At 46.8% G+C, this 20361-nt stretch overlaps 1 protein-coding gene across 1 annotated transcript in view; it reads right to left on the bottom strand.

Annotated features, from left to right (window-relative positions):
* The window catches only part of SLC2A9 (solute carrier family 2 member 9), a 183907-nt gene extending 178705 nt beyond the window's left edge, over positions 1-5202 (bottom strand). The window contains 2 exon segments of the mRNA XM_049709448.1: positions 2411-2509; positions 5018-5202. Coding sequence (XP_049565405.1) covers positions 2411-2509; positions 5018-5128 — 210 coding nt within the window. The 5' untranslated portion in view covers positions 5129-5202.
* Positions 5203-20361: the final 15159 nt, after the last annotated feature.

Below are 20361 nucleotides of genomic sequence, written 5' to 3'. Positions count from 1 at the left end.
AATCATGCTTCTTGGTATTTACCCAAATGAATTCAACACTTATGTCCATACAAAAAACTGTACATGGATGTTTATAGCAGCTTTATTCATAATTGCCAAAACTTGGATACAATTAAGATGCCCTTCAGTAGGTGAATGGATAAATAAACTGAGGTACAGCCGGCCCATGGAATATTATTCAGAATCAAAAACAAACGAGCGGGCTTCCCTGGTGGCGCAGTGGTTGAGAGTCCGCCTGCCGATGCAGGGGATACGGGTTCGTGCCCCGGTCTGGGATGATCCCATATGCCGCGGAGCGGCTGGGCCCGTGAGCCATGGCCGCTGAGCCTGCGCGTCCGGAGCCTGTGCTCCGCAACGGGAGCGGCCACAACAGTGAGAGGCCCGCGTACCGCAAAACAAACAAACAAACAAACAAACAAAAAAACAAATGAGCTTTCAAGCCGAAAAGACACGGAGGAATTTTAAATACATATTACTACGTGAAAGAAGCCAACCTGAAAAATTATACACTGTATGAGTCCAACGATATGACACTCTGGAAAGGGAAACCTTCAATCTGTAAAATATAAAATATCTGCAATACAGCAAAGGGAATAAAGCAAGATGTGCCTGTACAGAGACAGTATAAAGATCAGTGGTTGCCAGGGTGAGGATGGGAGGAATGAACAGGCAGAGCACAGAGAATGTTTAGGGCAGTGAAGATATTTTGTAAGATACTATAGTGGTGGGTACAAGTCATCACACGTGTGTCAAAATGTATAGAAAGTACAACACAAGGAGTGAACCTTAATATAAACTGTGGGCATTGGGTGATAATGATGTGTCAAGGTGGGTTCATCAGTTATAACAAAGGTACTGCTCTGGTGCAGGATGTTAACAGTGGGGGAGTGGAGGCAGGGGGTATATGGGAATTCTGTGCTTTCCACTCAATTTTGCTGAGAACCTAAAACTGCTCTGAAGTATAAAGTTTATTAATTAAAAACATTTTTTGAATGAGTGAATGACAGGATTGCTCCTTCCTCGTGTTCCCACGGTCATTGCTTGAACTACTGCTTTTCTACTCATATCATTCTATTCCAGGTTCAAGTTTTACACGTCTCCTCGCATTATAAACCATGAGTGTAAAGGTTCTCCACCCTCTGCTGGAGGCTCTGCTGGATTACCAAGATGAAGCAAGAGTGCATATTCCCAATCCTCTTAAAGACAAATATGGACAAATTGGATCCCATCTCAGGATGACATCACAATGACAAAATCAAAGCCGTTGATTAATGCAAGCGTTCGGAGAAGCCATCTAGACCTGCTGGTTTTCAAACTGTTTTTAGTATCAGAATCAATTTTTCAAATGAACTTACACAGCCCCTAAAATGTAAAAGAGTTAACAGAATAAAAAAAGTGCTGTTCTAGTACAGATGGAGTCTGGATCCCTGAGGCACTTCTGCAAAGTCCAGGGCTCCTGGGGCCCCTTTGTGACCCACTGGTCCAGCTTCCCCCTATGTTTTGCACACAGCATGCTGGGCCCCCAAACAAGGAAAAGCCTTAAAAGCACCCACAAAGGTCCACAGCCTGGCTTCTGTCTGCCTCTGTAGCTCATGCCCTTATGCTGTCCAAAATACATCCTGGGCTCCAACAGCATCAGACCTGCATTTCTGCAAATGTTTCATATCTCAGGCTTCAGTGCTTTTGCTCCACCTTCAAGATGCAGCTCTGGCATCACCTCCTCCAGGAAGACTTCCTGTATACCACCATCGACCCATCCACTTTACCCCAGGGATGGAGGTAGGTCAAGCAGAAGCCAGCACCCCCAGGAATGGGTAGCACCTAAACCTAACAGCCTAGGTGGATGAGAACCAAAGCTTCATCTGCAAACCAGCAGAGTGGTGTTAGGAGGGCCTGGGGAACTGCACCTAATGACCTGATTTCAGAAGAAAACAAAAGCCAGCAATGGATCTTAAACCAACAGATATTCAAGTGACCTCCAGCTGCAATTAAAAGCCATAAACAAAGAAAAGGCAGATCAGGGAAATGTTTCTGTGCCTAAGATCCCTCCGTAAGCCTCAGATTTCGTGTTCCTTGCCCTGGAATAAGACCCTTAGGATCTGGCCCCTGGGACCTCCGAAGATCCCTCTCCTCTCTACACTCTCCCAGGACCCTGCATGAGCAGGGAACTGACCTCACGAATTGTCATCATCCTCTATTTCTGTATCTCCCACCTCCCCCTCGAGGGCAGGGGCTGGTCTCACTCTCTTTGGCCCTCCCTTCACCCCAGTGTCCAGCAAGGGTCTGGCACAGAACCGGTCTGCAAATGTTTGCAGAATGGGGTACCACCCCGGGCTGGGCGGTAACACCCGGCTTTCCGCGTTGCCGCAGCGCCCTCTGCTGGGCACATCCCGCTGCCGCGGGCACTCACCGGAGTGGGGGCGTTCACCGCTGAGAGGTTGTACCCATAGAGGAAGGAGGAGCCGAAGGCGCCCACGAGAGAGGCCACGACCAGCGAGCAGGACCAGTCCTGGGAAAGGAGAGCAAAGCACGTCAGACCTGGCACTCGGGCGCACAGCCAGGGGCCCGCAGGACGCAGCTGGACCGTCCTCTGCTAGGGAGGATTTCCAGATCAAGGATGCAGGTTCCTCAGAGCCAGCCAGCAGGAGGGGCTCCCATCCAGGTCCGGTCCAGGGGTGTGTGGCCAGACCAGGGAGCTCAGTTTGCCTCTGTGCACACCATTGCCCTCCTTGTCCGGCTGCAAGAGGATCTGTGAAACTCAGATCTACTGTCTTTCACAGGTGCTGTTAGCAGCTACGACACCATTATTTTAGCTGAATTTGGCCAGTCTCTGACTCACATAGGAGCAAAAAGCAAAGGCAGACTCAGCTGCCAGCAGCAGCAGCAGCTGGTTCTTATTAAGCGCTATGGCCCAGGCGTCTGTTCTAAGCACTTTCCGGGTATTCTCCCATAGAATCCTTGGATCAGTACTGTTTTATCTTGATTTTACAGGTGAGAAAACAGAGGCATGGGGCAGTCCCTGGTGCTGTCTGGGTTGGGGACCAGAGCCCACATGGTCCGGCTCCAGACCCCATGCAGCCACCCACCGTACCACACTGCCTCTACCCCCCTCCCCGCCGCCTCTTCCCCCCTGACACTGCTGGCGGCCAAACAGACGTGCACACACCCACGCACACTCTGTTCCAGGCTGGAGCTGTCCACCTACAGGCCAGTGTGAGCACCTTGGGACAAGGACCTGCAGACAGATACAGGGCTTGACCCGGAGAACCAAGCATCTGCCTCCAGGTAATCCTGCCCTATGGACCCATCCATGGACAGCCACAGGCATGACAGCACCAGGAGTAGAAACATCTGGGCCCCTTGGCAAAGGCTGGACAGAAGGCAGGGGCTGGAGGCAGGAGGGGCTGCCATTCTAAGCTGGCCAGAAAAGTGTGGGCCACTTGTCAGGGGGACCCAGGTGCTCTTGGAAGGCACTTTCTCTCCATGATTTATCATGTGTCGTGTGTGTGTGTGTGGTGATTGGGGGTGCGGGGGGAGAGCCGTGAGTTTTGGTGCCAAGCCCTGACAAGCTCCTGGGATACAGCAGGTAAACGGGACAGATGAGGTCCAAGGTTTAGGGATCTGAAGGGATCAAACACCGTTTGAAAGGGAAAGCCAGACCTCGATAGCCGACTTCCTGCTCTGCCCGCCTAGACAGCCTCCTATAGCACAGGCTCCATGCTTGAAGGCTCCACCACTCAGCTGTGGGGTCTCTCCAGGGTCTTGACCTTTCTGAGCCTCAGCTTACCCACCTGTAAAATGGGATCTAAATTGTAGCACCGGCTGCATAGGCTGTTGTGGATGTGTTGCTGGCTGAGGACGCTGAGGGGCTTGTGCACATAGCCAGTGTTCAGAAAGGCTGTTCACTCACTTGGTTCTCTCCCTCTACTCCCTCTGACCCAGCCGTGCAGAATGGCCGTTGCCCAAGCTACGTGCCAAGGTCTCTCTTGCCCTGGCCCATATAGCCGTGCCCCGCTGAAACCTTCCTTTCTGGAGACTTTCATATCTAAGACCCACTGAAAGCTACCCTGAAAGTTCCACCTCATTTTTACTTTTCTATCTTTGATTCAATGTTGTCTGACCCCCAGGTCTGCCTCTTATGACTGCGTAACCTCAGACCAGTTACATAGCTGCTCTCTGATGCGGTGTTCTCATCTGTGAAATGGCGATGATAATACAGCCACTTCATAGGATATTCTGCCGAAGAAAGGAGTTAGAGCAGGTAAGGTCCTCACCTGTCCAGGGGTAGGTGCCCCTGGGGGTCAGCAGCAGAGGCTGGACAGTGGGCGTGGGTCTTACTTTTTGAGGGCAGGGGTCTTGCTTCCAGGCACCAAGCCTGCTACAGAGGAGGTGCTTGGTAAATGCTGGTGATTGGATTGAGTCCAGAGGGAGGGTTCATAGGCCACAGAGAGGGACGCTGGCAAGTGCGGAGCCAGAATATTTTTCTGCAGTAAGAGGAGCTTGAACTGAACGGGATTCATTGACGGAACAGAATCACATGTTGGACAAAAGGCCCATTCTCCATTGCCTTTCATCTTTCAACTCATCTTCTGGGTCTCAGCTCAGATGTTATTCCTGCTGACTCCCGGGCTGTACTGGTTCCCTGGGCTTCCCTCACTCCCAGCCCTGGTCATTATTCCCCTGTCTGCACCCATCAGAGGGCAGAGAAGAGCAGGTGGGGGCCATCTGCCCCGAGCCCCCCACCCCTGTGTGGCCCACCTGTGCCCACCACCTCTCACCACCTGCCCCAAGCTGGGGACACCACCCAGCACGTGAGAGCAGCTCGCTGCCTTGGCCTCATTGCATAAGCATGGCCGCACTGCCAGAAGGTACTGTGGGTCCCAGGAAGCTGTGACTTACGAGTTGGAGCACCACGGCCAAGGTCACAGGGACTAAGAGGCCAGGACTCAAGGCCAGAGGCCTTTCAAGCAGTCAGAGTGCCTCTGTGGCCCAGACAGCGGCCAGTTTCTGTGTTTACCTTTCTTCTCCTCCCACGCGGCGTCCCGCTCGTCAGATGGGCACACTCGGGAGGCGCCGGGCGGCCCGGGTCACGGGCAACGGGAGCTGAGCGCGCTTCCTCAGAGTCCATGTTTCCCGACAACCCACCTGCCAGCCCTCCCTGAAGCTGGCTCGGCCCCCAGTGCCTTCCAGCCCGGCTCTGCTGCGGCATCTCCCTAAATGAGGAGGCAGAGTCCACGGAGGGAGGGTGGGCGGGAGCATTGAAAAGGAAATGTGGCAATTGTATTTTGCTGAACAGGAAATGGGCAGTGAATGTTTTTCCCCTTTCCAAATCATCACAGCGTCTGGAGAGCCCTAAAAGGGAAACTTGTCTTCCCAGGAATCACCACCCTGAGTTTGGATTCTTTCTTTGGCATGTTTTTATAGTCCCTCTTAAGGCCAGTGTGCTGGGAGGGGAGCAAGGCATGAGCCCAGGGCAAGTTTCCCTAAGGACTGGGACAAATGGAAAGGTCACTGACCACAGGAGAAGGCTGGTGCGGTTCCAACCCTGACTCCACTGCTTTTTAGCTGTGTGTCCTTAGGCAAGTCGCTTTGCCTCTCTGAGCTACCACGTTTACAAGTGCGAAATGGGCGATTGATCCCGCCCTGATTATCCTGCAGAGTTATTCTGAGGCTGGAATAGAAAACACACAACCCCGAGCAGCGTGTTGGAGATGGACCTGGGCTGCCCTGCAGCTCTAGAACAAGGCGAGGCTGTGGGTTTGGAAGAAAAAGAATTTGCCACTGGTCATTATTCTGCCCTGCTCATTCAGCCAGGCTGGCTCAGTGAAAGCATTAAGGAGGCAAGACCCTCATGCACACCAAGACGTCATGGGAATTAACTCACTGCGTGGCCGAATTGCCCAGATGTCAGAGAAGCGCCTTAAATCATGTGTAGGACAGGTTGCCTTGACTGTTTGCTCCCAGAGGCAGAGAACAGGTGCAGAGGCCGGCAGAATGATGGCGTGCCTGGGGTACGCAGAACCCCTAGAAGGCCAGGGCGGCCTCAAGTCCACACACAAAAAAAGACCAGAAGCCGGCAACCTGGGTTTAATGGAAAGCGCATGTTGAAATAAAAGCTGTGGATCATGGCGGAAGCACTGGGAGTGTGGATTGTCAAATGCTCAGGAAAACATCCAGCCCGGAATGCACAACAGTGGGAAGGGATCTGCTCAACGGGGAACTGAAACTTGCAAAAGAAAAAGCCAACCCTGAATAATTAGGCTATTTACTGAGTGCATGAATCAGTCAGCGCAATACTCCTTCTGCATATCAATCATGCCGGGTTGCGGCTTGGAGAATTGGCTGTTTCTGGAAACAGTTTTTGGCCAGCTGGCCAGCTCCCTTCACAGAGCTGGGTCCAGAGCAGGACTCTAACATGGAAGTTCTCGATCATGACATCACGTGCAATGGCTGAGGATTCCTGGGGAAACACAGAGGAGGCACCGAGCCAACCAGGGGGGCTGATCTTGGAAGACTTCCTGGAAGAGGTGATTGGAGAGCAGACTCTTACAGGATGAGTAAGCCGGGGGAATATGCAGACAGAGAAGGGAGCGGGGTGGGAGGGCACTGAGCCAGGCCTGCAGACATGGATGCCCTGGGATGTGGGGAGAAGCAAAATAATTGAGCTAACTGGGGCCTAAAGTGTGGGAGGGGCAGCATGGCTGCATTGCTGTGCAGTGAGGAATCCCCTGTGCCATCCTGTGAGGTGTCATATTCATCATCTCATTTCCTCCTCCACCCCCTCCTTGACTCAGGCCCTTCCATGTATCCACCCTGGTCTCCTCATCTGTAGCAAGGGTCTCCCTGATCTTGCTAAAACTCACAGTGGATCAGGTGATCTACCCCCTTCATTTAAAATGGTTCCATGTTCCCCATGGGGGCCGAAAACTCAAAAGGCCCCAGGACCCAGGTGGTCCACACAAATGTACAGCTACAACTGGGAGGATCCTTGGTGTCTGGGGAGTACCTGAGCTGCAAAGGCATCCTAGTCCAAAAGCACTAAAGGCTCTGCCACCCAGAGGGGGTGCAGACTGGCCAGGGGTGGAGGGTGGGGACAAACTGCCCGCAGCTGCCCTGGCCCTGCCCTGCACCAGGGGCTCTCCCAGTCAGAGGAGGGAGAGAAACTTGCAGGACATCACTTTCCCTTTTTGCCCTGCAGCCGGGAGGCAGTGCTTGGCATGAAGACCTCCTCTTATTGGTGGAGCTGGCTGTCTGTGAGTCCTCCCCCCAACCTGCCCACAAGCTGGCCCAGAGGTGAGCAGCGAAGTTCCACTTCGCTGAGATCAGAGCCCAGGTGTCCTGGCTCAAGTTCCAGGGTGGCCTTGGCTATTTAAGAAGCCTGGCCTTCGGGTGAACCACGCTTTCCTCCTTCAGGCAGATGGGGGATCTCAGATTCCCAGCGGGCATCCCCAGAGCATCCCAGGGTGAGAAAACAAACAGCTCCACTCTTTGGAAAGCCTTGGTGAGGGTGATGGGAGCTGTCCCCTCACTTTGCCACAGCTCAGAGGGTTAAAACCCAGACAGTAGCGCCGGACAGACAGCCTGGGTTTGGGTCTCGGCTAAGCCTCTTACAACCTGTGAGCTCTTGGGCAAGTGACTAGGCTTCCCTGTGACACAGTGTCCTCATCTGTAAAATGGGTGTGATAATGGTGCCACCACGTCTTACACGTAAGATTTGATGAACTTGTACACGGAACGCACTAAACCACGGAACCTAAAACAGCGGCCGGCATATATCAATTGCACAGTGAATACTCATTATTCTTCTTCAAACCCCCTGTCCCCAGAAAATGAGCCATTTCTTGACCCAAATGCTCTCATCCTTTGCTAAACAAACGCCATGGTAAGTACGCCACGTAGGAAGATTCGCCCCCCACCCCCGGGATATAAGTGTCCACAGCTGTAAAGAAGAGGTCTGGGGCCAACTTGATGTTGCTGGACCACTGCTAAGGCTGTTTTCTGGGCTTGGGTTCCTGCCTCCAATCATGTAACGAGCATGACTGGGTACAGCTTTGTGAACCAGATGGCAGCTAACCGGCTTCCCGGTTACCCATCTCACAGCACACGTCTACACTGCTCTGCCTTTGGCCAAGTGTGTTCACACCCGTGATATCACCAACCCTCCCAGCAGGCTCAGGAGGAGCCACTAGCCTGACGTTACAGAAAAGAATGGAAGTTCAGGGCTTCCCTGGTGGTGTAGTGGTTGAGAGTCCGCCTGCCGATGCAGGGGACGCGGGTTTGTGCCCTGGTCCGGGAAGATCCCACATGCTGCGGAGCGGCTGGGCCCATGAGCCATGGCCGCTGAACCTGCGCGTCCGGAGCCTGTGCTCCGCAACGGGAGAGGCCACAACAGTGAGAGGACTGTGCACCGCAAAAAAAAAAAAAAAAAAGGAAGTTCAGGGAGAGCCTGGATTCATCCGTCTCCAAATCCAGTGCCGGCCCCCCATACACACAGTCTGTGGCCCATGCTCTCAGCAGATCCTAAGAAAATAAACTCTATCAAGGATGTGGTCATATACAAATGAACCTATCTATGAAACAGAACAGACAGAAATAGACTCATGGACATAGAGAACAGACTGGTGGTTGCCAAGGGGGAGGGGGTTGGGGGAGGGATGCAGTGGGAGGTTGGGGTCAGCAGATGGAAGCTATTATATAGAGAATGGATAGACAACAAGGTCCTACTGCATAGCACAGGGAACTATGTTCTGTATCCTATGATAAACCATCATGGAAAAGAATATGAAAAAAAGAACGTATATATATATATATATATATATATATATATATATATATATATATATATATATATAACTGAATGCTGTACAGCAGAGATTAACACAACATTGTAAATCAACTATATTTCAATTTTTAAAAAGTTAATTTAAAAAAAAGGATGTGGTCATAAACCAGCATTCCTGGGTGTGCTGGGCCTGTCCTGACACTCACTCACTCCTCCCTGCACACACCCATTTACTGGTGCCCGTAACTTTGCTCATCCTTCAGTGCTCAGTGCCTTTGCCACCTCCCCCCAGAAGCCTCCCTGGGTGTCTCTATGCCGCCCCTGTGTTCCATGGGCTGCTAACAGCTGTGCTGGCTGTGACCTTTCTCCCAAGTGTTATCCTCATGTGTGTCTTCCCCTCTGGATAGGAGCTCAGCAAGGACAGGGACTGTGTATGTTAAGGGGTAAACTGTGCCCCCCGACATTCATATATTGAAGTCCTAACTTCACTACCTCAGAATGTGATGATTTGGAGACAGGGCTTTTAAAGAGGACATTGAGGTAAAATGAGGTCATATGGGTGGGCCCTAATCCAACCTGACTGGTGTCCGAGAAGAGATTAGGACACAGACAAGCACAGCAGGACAACCATGTAAGGACAAAGGGAGAAGATGGCCACCTACAAGCTAAGGAGAGAGGCCTCAGAAGAAACCAAGCTGCCCACACCTTGATCTTGGACTTCCAGACTCCAGACTGTGAGGAAATATATTTCTGTTGTTTAAGCCACCCAGTCTGTTGAGCTCTGTCATGGCAACCCTAAAAAACTCACATGGTAGATAGCCTCATCCACCAGAGGGCAGACAGCAGAAGCAAGAAGAACTACAATCCTGCAGCCTGTGGAACGAAAACCACACTCACAGAAAGATAGACAAGATGAAAAGGCAGAGGACTATGTACCAGATGAAGGAACAAGATAAAACCCCAGAAAAACAACTAAATGAGTTGGAGATATGCAACCTTCCAGAAAAAGAATTCAGAATAATGATAGTGAAGATGATCCAGGACCTCAGAAAAAAATGGAGGCAAAGATTAAGAAGATGCAAGAAGTGTTCAACAAAGACCTAGAAGAATGAAACAAACACCTAGAAGAATTAAAGAACAAACAAACAGAGATGAACAATACAATAACTGAAATGAAAAATACACTAGAAGGAATCAATAGCAGAGTAACTGAGGCAGAAGAATGGATAAGTGACCTGGAAGACAGAATGGTGGAATTCACTGCTGCAGAACAGAATAAAGAAAAAAGAATGAAAAGAAATGAAGACAGCCTAAGAGACCTCTGGGACAACATTAAACGCAGCAACATTCACATTATAGGGGTCCCAGAAGGAGAAGAGAGAGAGAAAGGACACAAGAAAATATTTGAAGAGATTATAGTCAAAAACTTCCCTAACATGGGAAAGGAAATAGACACCCAAGTCCAGGAAGGGCAGAGAGTCCCAGGTAGGATAAACCCAAGGAGAAACATGCCAAGACACATAGTAATCAAACTGACAAAAATTAAAGACAAAGAAAAATTATTGAAAGCAACAAGGGAAAAACGACAAATAACATACAAGGGAACTCCCATAAGGTTAAGAGCTGACTTTTCAGCAGAAACTCTACAAGCCAGAAGGGAGTGGCATGTTGTATTTAAAGTGATGAAAGGGAAGAACCTACAACCAAGATTACTCTACCCAGTAAGGATCTCATTCAGATTCAACAGAGAAATCAAAAGCTTTACAGACAAGCAAAAGCTAAGACTTCAGCACCACCAAACCAGCTCTACAACAAATGCTAAAGGAATTTCTCTAAGTGGGAAACACAAGAGAAGAAAAGGACCTACAAAAACGAACCCATAACAGTTAAGAAAATGGTAATAGGAACACACATATCGATAATTACCTTAAATGTGAACGGATTAAATGCTCCAACCAAAAGACACAGGCTCACTGAATGGATACAAAAACAAGACCCATATATATGCTGTCTACAAGAGACCCACTTCAGACCTAGGGACACATACAGACTGAAAGTGATGGGATGGAAAAAGATATTCCATGCAAATGGAAATCAAAAGAAAGCTGGAGTAGCAATACTCATATCAGATAAAGTAGACTTTAAAATGAAGAATGTTGCAAGAGACAAGCAAGGATACTACATAATGATCAAGGGATCAATCCAAAAAGAAGATATAACAATTATAAATATATGTGCACCCAACATAGGAGCACCTCAATACATAAGGCAACTGCTAACAGCTTTAAAGAGGAAATCGACAGTAACACAATAATCGTGGGGGACTTTAACACCTCACTTACACCAATGGACAGATCATCCAGACAGAAAAATAATAAGGAATCACAAGCTTTAAATGACATAATAGACCAGGTAGATTTAATTGATATTTATAGGACAGTCCATCCAAAAACAGCAGATTACCCTTTCTTCTCAAGTGCACACGGAACATTCTCCACGATAGATCACATCTTGGGTCAACAAATCAAGCCTCAGTAAATTTAAGAAAATTGAAATCATATCAAGCGTCTTATCTGACCACAGTGCTATGAGATTAGAAATCAATTACAGGGGGAAAAAAGTATAAAACACAACACATGGAGGCTAAACAATATGTTACTAAATAACCAAGAGATCACTGAAGAAATCAGAGGAAATCAAAAAATACCTAGAGACAAATGACAACGAAAACACGATGATCCAAAACCTATGGGATGCAGCAAAAGCAGTTCTAAGAGGGAAGTTTATAGCAATACAAGCCTACCTCAAGAAACAAGAAAAGTCTCAAATAAACAATCTAACCTTACACGTAAAGGAACTAGAGGAAGAAGAACAAACAAAATCCAAAGTTAGTAAAAGGAAAGAAATTATAAAGACCAGAGCAGAAATAAATGAAATAGAAACAAAGAAAACAATAGCAAAGATCAATAAAACAAAAAGCTTGTTCTTTGAGAAGATAAACAAATTGATAAACCATTAGCCAGCCTCCTTAAGAAAAAGAGGGAGAGGACTCAAATCAATAAAATTAGAAATGAAAAGGGAGAAGTTACAACAGACAGCACAGAAATACAAAGCATCCTAAGAGACTATTACAAGCAACTCTATGCCAATAAAATGGACAACCTGGACGAAAAAGACAAATTCTTAGAAACGTATAACCTTCCAAGACTGAACCAGGAAGAAATACAAAATATGAACAAACCAATCACAAGTAAAGCAATTGAAACTGTGATTAAAAATCTTCCAACAAACAAAAGTCCAGGACCAGATGGCTTCACAGGTGAATTCTATCAAACATTTAGAGAAGAGCTAACACCCATCCTTCTCAAACTCTTCCAAAAAATTGCAGAGGAAGGAACACTCCCAAACTCATTCTATGAGGCCACCATCACCCTGATACCAAAACCAGGCAGAGATACTACAAGAAAAGAAAATTACAGACTAATATCACTGATAAATATAGATGCAAAAATCCTCAACAAAATACTAGCAAACAGAATCCAACAACACATTAAAAGGATCATACACCATGACCAAGTGGGATTTATCCCAGGGATGCGTATTGAATTCTTCAATATACTCAAATCAATCAATGTGATATACCATATTAACAAATTGAAGAATAAAAACCATATGATCATCTCAATAGATGCAGAGAAAGCTTCTGACAAAATTCAACACTGATTTATGATAAAAACTCTCCAGAAAGTGGGCATAGAGGGAAACTACCTCAACATAATAAAGGCCATATACGACAAACCCACAGCAAACATCATTCTCAATGGTGAAAAACTGAAAGCATTTCCTCTAAGATCAGGAACAAGACAAGGATGTCCACTCTCGCCACTATTATAGTTTTGGAAGTCCTAGCCATGGCAATCAGAGAAGGAAAAGAAATAAAAGGAATACAAATTGGAAAAGAAATTGTCATATAAAATTGTCAGTGTTTGCAGATGACATGATATACTATACATAGAGAATCCTAAAGATGCTACCAGAAAACTGCTAAAGGTAATCAATGAATATGGTAAAGCTGCAGGATACAAAATTAATGCACAGAAATCTCTTGCATTCCTATACACTAATGATGAAAAATCTGAAAGAGAAATTAAGGAAACACTCCCATTTACCATTGCAACCAAAATAATAAAATAGCTAGGAATAAATCTACCTAAGGAGAAAAAAGACCTGTATGCAGAAAACTATAAGACACTGATGAAAGAAATTAAAGATGATACAAACAGATGGAGAGATATACCATATTATTGGATTGGAAGAATCAACATTGTGAAAATGACTATACTACCCAAAGCAATCTACAGATTCAATGCAATCCCTATCATACTGCAAATGGCACTTTTCACAGAACTAGAACAAAAAATTTCACAATTTGTAATGGAAATATAAAATACCCCAAGTAGCCAAAGCAGTCTTGAACAAAGAAAATGGAGCTGGAGGAATCAGGCTCCCCAACTTCAGGCTCCCCAACTACAAAGCTACAACTATCAAGACAATATGGTACTGGCACAAAACCAGAAATATAGATCAATGGAACAGGACAGAAAGCCCAGAGATAAACCCACGCACCTATGGTCAACTAATCTATGACAAAGGAGGCAAGGATATACAATGGAGAAAAGACAGCGTCTTCAAAAAATGGTGCTGGGAAAACTGGACAGCTACATGTAAAAGAATGAAATTAGAACACTCCCTAACACCATACACAAAAATAAACTCAAAATGGATTAGAGACCTAAATGTAAGACCGGACAGTATAAAACTCTTAGATAAAAACATAGGAAGAACACTCTGACATAAATCACAGCAAGATCTTTTTTGATCTGCCTCCTAGAGTAATGGAAATAAAAACAAAAATAAACAAATGGGATCTAACGAAACTTAAAAGCTTTTGCAAAGCAAAGGAAACTACAAACAAGGCGAAAAGACAACCCTCAGAATGGGAGAAAATATTTGCAGATGAAGCAACGGACAAAGGATTAATCTCCAAAATGTATAAACAGCTCTTGCAGCTCAATATTAAAGAAACAAACAACCCAATCAAAAAATGGGCAGAAGACCTAAAGATATTTTCCAAAGAAGACATACAGATGGCCAAGAAGCACATGAAAAGCTGCCCAACATCACTAATTATTAGAGAAATGCAAATCAAAACTATAAAGAGATATCACCTCACACCAGTTAGAATGGGCATCATCAGAAAATCTACAAACAACAAATGCTGGAGAGGGTGTGGAAAAAAGGGAACCCTCTTGCACTGTTGTTGGGAATGTAAATTGATACAGGACTATGGAGAGCAGTATGGAGGTTCCTTAAAAAACTAAAAATAGAACTACCATATGACCCAGTAATCCCACTACTGGACATATACCCTGAGAAAACCAGAATTCCAAAAGAGTCATGTACCACAATGTTCATTGTAGCTCTATTTACAATAGCCAAGTCATGGAAGCAATCAAAATGCCCATCGACAGACAAATGGATAAAGAAGATGTGGTACATATATACAATGGAGTATTACTCAGCCATAAAAAGGAACAAAATTGGGTCATTTGTAGAGACGTGGATGGATGCAGAGACTGTCATACAGAATGAAGTAAGTCAGAAAGAGCAAAAGAAATATCTTATATTAACGCATATATGTGGAACCTAGAAAAATGGTACAGATGAACTGGTTTTCAGGGCAGAAATAGAGACACAGATGTAGAGAACAAACGTATGGACACCAAGGGGGGAAAGTGGAGGCGGGTGGTGGTGGTGGTGGGATGAATTGGGAGAGTGGGATTGACATGTATACACTAATATGTATATAATGGATAACTAATAAGAACCTGCTGTATAAAAAAATAAAATAAAATAAAATTCAAGAAAAAATCTGGATTTAAGTCGTATAAAAATGCCAATTTTCACTGAAGAATAAAATAAATCGTTTTGTTAGGTTTGTGAAATTTACCTCGCAAATAAAAGAAACCAGTCTAGCTACTACTCTTTGCATGATTAGCAATTAAATTATGAATTTATTTGGAATCAAGAATAAAGAGAATATAGGCTGAGATTTTTAGTACAAATAAAAATTTTGTCCTTGTAAAAAAAAAAAAAAAATTCACATGGTGTCCTAAGCCTTCTTCGAATTCCCAGGGCCTTCTTCCCGCCCGGCTCAGGGAAGGGGCCCAGTAGATACTTCTGGAACTGAACTCAAACTCTCCCCTGGGTGAAGTCCTGAGACTATTAAGTCGGCTTGGATAACATGAAAACTTTCTACCAAAGAGAGAGTAGGAAAAAAGGGGAATTTTCTACTGAATATCATTCGAGCAGAATGTTGGCAATGACTTCACCCCTTCCTTCCTCACACCCAATGCCTAGACAGTGGAGCCTTGGCTCAACCTAATATGAGCACCAAGAAAAAGATACTGTGTCCACTTGGAGGGAATCTCTGTCTGCTTAGCCTGGGTCTTCAGGGGCCCCTGAGACAGGTGGTCTGGCCCCCCTGGACCTCCAGTTCACATCTATGTGATAGGGGATGTTTAGCTGCCATTTCACACTCCCCAGGGAATTTGGTCCATACACTTGTATTGATCTTTGTCCTGCTAAATACAGGTTTATTACAAATATGGACACAACTTCTTCTGAGTCCTGGTTGCCTCCACACCCATCACGGGACACGAGGCACAGATGGGCCAGTGTTTGAGATCACCTGCACCTTAAACTAGCTACGTAGCCTTGGACACGTAGCTTCAGCCTTTTTTGAGCCTCAGTTTCTCGCCTGTAAAATGGGGCTAGTGATGCCTCCACTGCAGTGTAGCCAGGAGAACGGAACGAGAGACCTATGTGAGGTCTGACACAGAGCAGGCACTGTTTGGCTGCTGGTTTTGAATCTGGTTTAAAGAGAGGATCCAAGGAGTCCTGAGGAAGGAGAGGGACTTTCTAAGTGCCGAGGACTTCCTGGAGGAGGGGGCATATGGACTGGGCCTTGCAGAGGGTTGGGTTTCAGTGTTTCCTTAAGGATGATGACATTATCACCTTCAACATCGATGTCCTCTTGCTGAGGAATGACGTTTGGAACGGAGACCCCCACACACACAGTCTGGAAGGTCACCACAGATAGTACATCATCACCATCAACAGCCTGTGCCTCACCGTATACAATTTACAGTTCACATGGGTCCTTCCTGCATAACTTTGCTTCCAGCCTCTGCTCCTTCTCTGCCTGACCTCACCTCAACATCCCTTCCCCTGGGAGAAGGGAGGGTGCCAGGAGGGACCGCCCCAGGGTCACCTGAACACTCCTGCAAGGGAGACATAGGGAGACCAGGACTGACCAATGTCTTTTTCTCCAAGTTGCTTTCTTTGTTATCTGCTGGGTCCTTTTCCCTGAGCTTCATGGTTAGTTTTCAGCTTTTGGGCTGGGCTTTTTTGTTCCTGAAAAAGAAAAAAAAAGAAAGAAGCCATTAGACAGATGCTTGCTGTCACAGTTAAGGAACCCAGGGGAGAGTCCCTGGCAAGGACACCAGGATGGGGGGCCCAGCTCCCCCAGAGACCTGGGTACCCCCTCTGCTCCTCTCTGGCCTTGGTTTCTCCACTTGCGAGATGGTCAGGTTGGACCACTTCTCTGTGTTCCTACATACGCCACATCACTTATCAAGTACAGGCCCTTCCCCGGAACATCCTCATTCAGAAGGATATCCCTCTTACAGTGGGACATGCTTTGGAAACCTTAGACTTTCTGTCCCAAAGATGTGAAAATAAAAGCAGTGCAAATTCAAACAAAGTGCCAATCTCCCCTGTCAAATTGGAGACAGTTGCCAAAATTATAACCCAAATCACTGGCACAACAGAAGTGGAAAACTGTACAGCTTCTCTGGAGTTTGGAAATATATTTCTAGAGCCATAAAAATATTTAGGTCCTTTGGCCCAATGACTACATTTATAAATAATTAGCCTAAAGCCGTAATAACAATGTGTGAAGATTTAAGCCTGAGATGGTCATTGCAGCATTTTTCATGGTAGAAAAATGGTCTTCACAATAGGACAAAACATCTAAGAGAAAGGTTTAAAGTGATGAAACTCATGCAGCACTTTAAAACTAATGTTAAAGAAGGATATTTAATGTCATTGGAAACTGCTCATAATACATTCTTACTTGATAAGAGGAAGATATATAAAAGAACATACATTAGTCAACATTTAAAATAGGTATACTGGGCTTCCCTGGTGGCGCAGTGGTTAAGAATCCTCCTGCCAATGCAGGGGACACGGGTTCAAGCCCTGGTCCGGGAAGATCCCACATGCCACGGAGCAACTAAGCCCGTGCGCCACAACTACTGAGCCTGCGCTCTAGAGCCCACGAGCCACAGCTACTGAAGCCCACGTGCCTAGAGCCCGTGCTCTGCAACAAGAGAAGGCACCGCAATGAGAAGCCCACACACCACAACGAAGAGCAGCCCCCACTCGCCACAACTATAGAAAGCCCGTGCGCACCAACGAAGACCCAGTGCAGCAAAATAAATAAATAAATAAATAAAATAGGTGTACTTATTAATAGTCATACTATTAAACAATATATGTACTTAAACTATGTCCATGTGTTTTTTAATTTAAAATTAAAAGTGAACTAAAATGTTCACGCATTAAATTATTTATTAAGCCCCTGGTATCTAGGTTATGGGGATGCGATCTTGAGCAACAGACCTTGCCCTCCCCTTATGGAGCACACATTCTGGGAGGGGAGACAGTTTAGGAAGAGCATATGGGCTGCTCGTGGGGCATATGGAAGGTAAGTGGCCTGGCCCAGCACGGGATGGGGAAGTAGTGGGAGATGGGCTGCAGAGATAAGCAGGGGACAGATCACATATTTCTGTGCATAGAAAACACACTTCCTAGAAGCAGCACAGCATAATAAGAGTTACCACTTGGCCGTGGTTATCTTAGCCAATGTTTTAATCTGATTTGTTTTCCTACAGTTTTGCAAGTTTCTACGCTGAAACGATCCAACAAAAATCAACCACTTCTACAACTGGAAAAACAAGCTTTTGGAATTTCTTCAAATTAAAAAGAAAGGTTTTTTTTGAAGAATTAAGCCCTTAAGATCTCAAGGAGCCAAGTAGACTTAAAAACTACACTTGTGGAAGAATACACAGTTCTTATAGGATGACGGGCTGTGAGGTCCGAAGTCATGTGAGCTGGCCTGACAGAATGTCAGTTGGTCACACGTGAGCGTGACATTCGAGGCCCTCCACTGAGGGACCCGCCTCTCTCCCTCCAGCATACGCCCAGGGACACGCCCCACGCACTGGACCTCTGTGCTCAGACCACTCTGGCTGTTTCCCAGGCTGGCCCCTGGCCTGGAGTGCCTCTCCTCCTGTTCGTGTCTCACCTTCAAGGCTCACCTACTCTGCTTGTCCATCTATTCCTTCTAGAAAATCTGAATCATTTTGTCGTGTGCATCCTCTAGCCCATCACGTTAGTCTCGCGGGAGCCAGACTGTACCGGCTGACTGTTCTCTTGTCTGTGTCCTCGCCAGTGACCGTGACCTCCTCCTGAGCGTTCATTTTATGTAGCAGCTCATCAAAGCCACGGTGCCCAGTTGTGTGGTCGGACACTTAGAGAACGGGTGAGATGTTGCTGGTAGTTTTTAGGTATGACTCACACAATCAGTTGACTCTAAGTTGATGACCCTCCATAATGTGGGTGAGCCTCATCCAATTAACTGAAGGCCTTAAGAGCAAAGACTAAGGTGCCTGAAGAGGAAGGAACTCAGTATCAAGATGACAACACAGAAATCCTGCCTGAGTTTCCAGACTTGAGACCAAGGCTGCAACATCAACTCTTGCCAGAATTTCTAGCCTGTGGACTTGCCAACCCCACGATCATGCAAGTCAATTCCTTAAAAGCTTTCTCTCTTTATTCTTCTATCAATATCTCTATCTATCTATCTAGACATACATCCTGTCAGTTCTGTTTCTCTGGAGAACCCTGCCTGATACACTCCTCACACTACAGGATCACAGCTGATCCATCTCTGTGCCCAGAGAGTCTGACAGTGCCTGGCTTGAGACGAGCACAGTGAACAGAATGGGTGGCTGGGGTGGAAGAGAGGAGCCAGAATGGGATCAGATGATATGGGATGGGACCAAGGGAGCCAGAATGACGGTATCCATGGCCACCACCTGTGGAGTTCCAGAGACTGCATTCCCATTCTAGTTTATGTGAATGGCTGTCAGGGAGCACCAATTACACAGGTGACATTGTCAGAGTCCTGCCTGGAGTTATGCGACACGGTGGTCCTGCAGGTACCCAAGGATGAAGATGGTCTCCCAACAATCGAGCAAGAGTCCGATTTGAAAAGGCACGAGCCGAGTGGAAAGAGCAAAGCCATATTGGGGTCAGAAACCTGCCAAGCTTGGTTTTGCCATCGTGACCCAGGACAAGTTACTTAACCTCTGGGTCTGTTTCTTCATCAGTCGATGGGGACTGTTATCATTCTCTCATGTCACGATTGTTAGATGAGGGAATGTACATAAAAGGCCTGGGGAGATGCCTGGCAAATGTGTGGTGGCTAAGTAATGGCAACCACCATTCATGGAGCTGGAGAAGACTCAGAAAGCAACAGATCTGGGGAGGGGAGGAAATAAAGAATGCTCTTTAGGAAGCGTGTGGCTGAGACGTTTGTGGGACATCCAAGTACAAATACCACTCTGACAGTTGGAAATAAGAGCGGTGCTCAAGAAGTGGTCTGGGCTGGAGATAAACTAATGACAGTTAACCATGGAATTAGATAAATCACCTAGGGACAGATTGTAGAAAAAGATTCCTAAGGAACTCCGACCAGGAAAAAGCAGATGGAGGACAGAAGACAGCAAAGGGGACTGAGTCGGAGGAAGCAGGGAGAGTGAACTCTGGCAGGAGAACTTTAAGAGGATGTGAGTGGTCAGCTGCGTGAATATGGCTCAGGGGTCAAGAAAGAAGAGCTAAGAGTGTTCAGGGCATGTGGCCACATGGAGGCCATAGGGAAGTGTAAGTCGGGGGGTTGGGGAGAGCCTGGACCATCTGGAGGAGGAGATGGATCTTCCTAGAACCTTGGCCTCGAGGAGGAGCAGAGAAGGGGGTGGGCAGTGGGTGTGGAATCAGAGGACGGAACATGGGTGAAGCACGGGAAGGATGCAGGTTTGGAAGTGGGGAGATGGGAGACTTCTGTCCAATGGTGTCCATATTCTCAGGGAAGCACAAGGCCAAGCAACCAACTGAAGGAGCAGGAAGGTTTGTGAAACTGAGAAATTGCCACCGGGGACCTCTGGGGAGCAGCCTTAAAAACCCAGCCTGGTCGGGCTGTAGGAGGGTGTGGACGGTCCATTCCCGGCTTGGTCCTGGGGAAGGAGGATGTGGGTCTCAGAGCACTGGGGGTTCATGAGGGAGGGACAGAGGGTGAGTGGTAGGCATGATGAGGCAGTTAAGGGAGGAGGGAAGCTTCCCCTGGGGGCTTAGATTGTAGAACAACTGAGAGAAGATGGGACCCAAGCTGTGAT

Source organism: Orcinus orca, chromosome 4 (genome assembly GCF_937001465.1).
Source record: "Orcinus orca chromosome 4, mOrcOrc1.1, whole genome shotgun sequence".
NCBI lineage: Eukaryota > Metazoa > Chordata > Mammalia > Artiodactyla > Delphinidae > Orcinus > Orcinus orca.
Note: the sequence above shows the minus strand (reverse complement) of the source record. Positions and strands in the feature narration are given on the sequence as shown.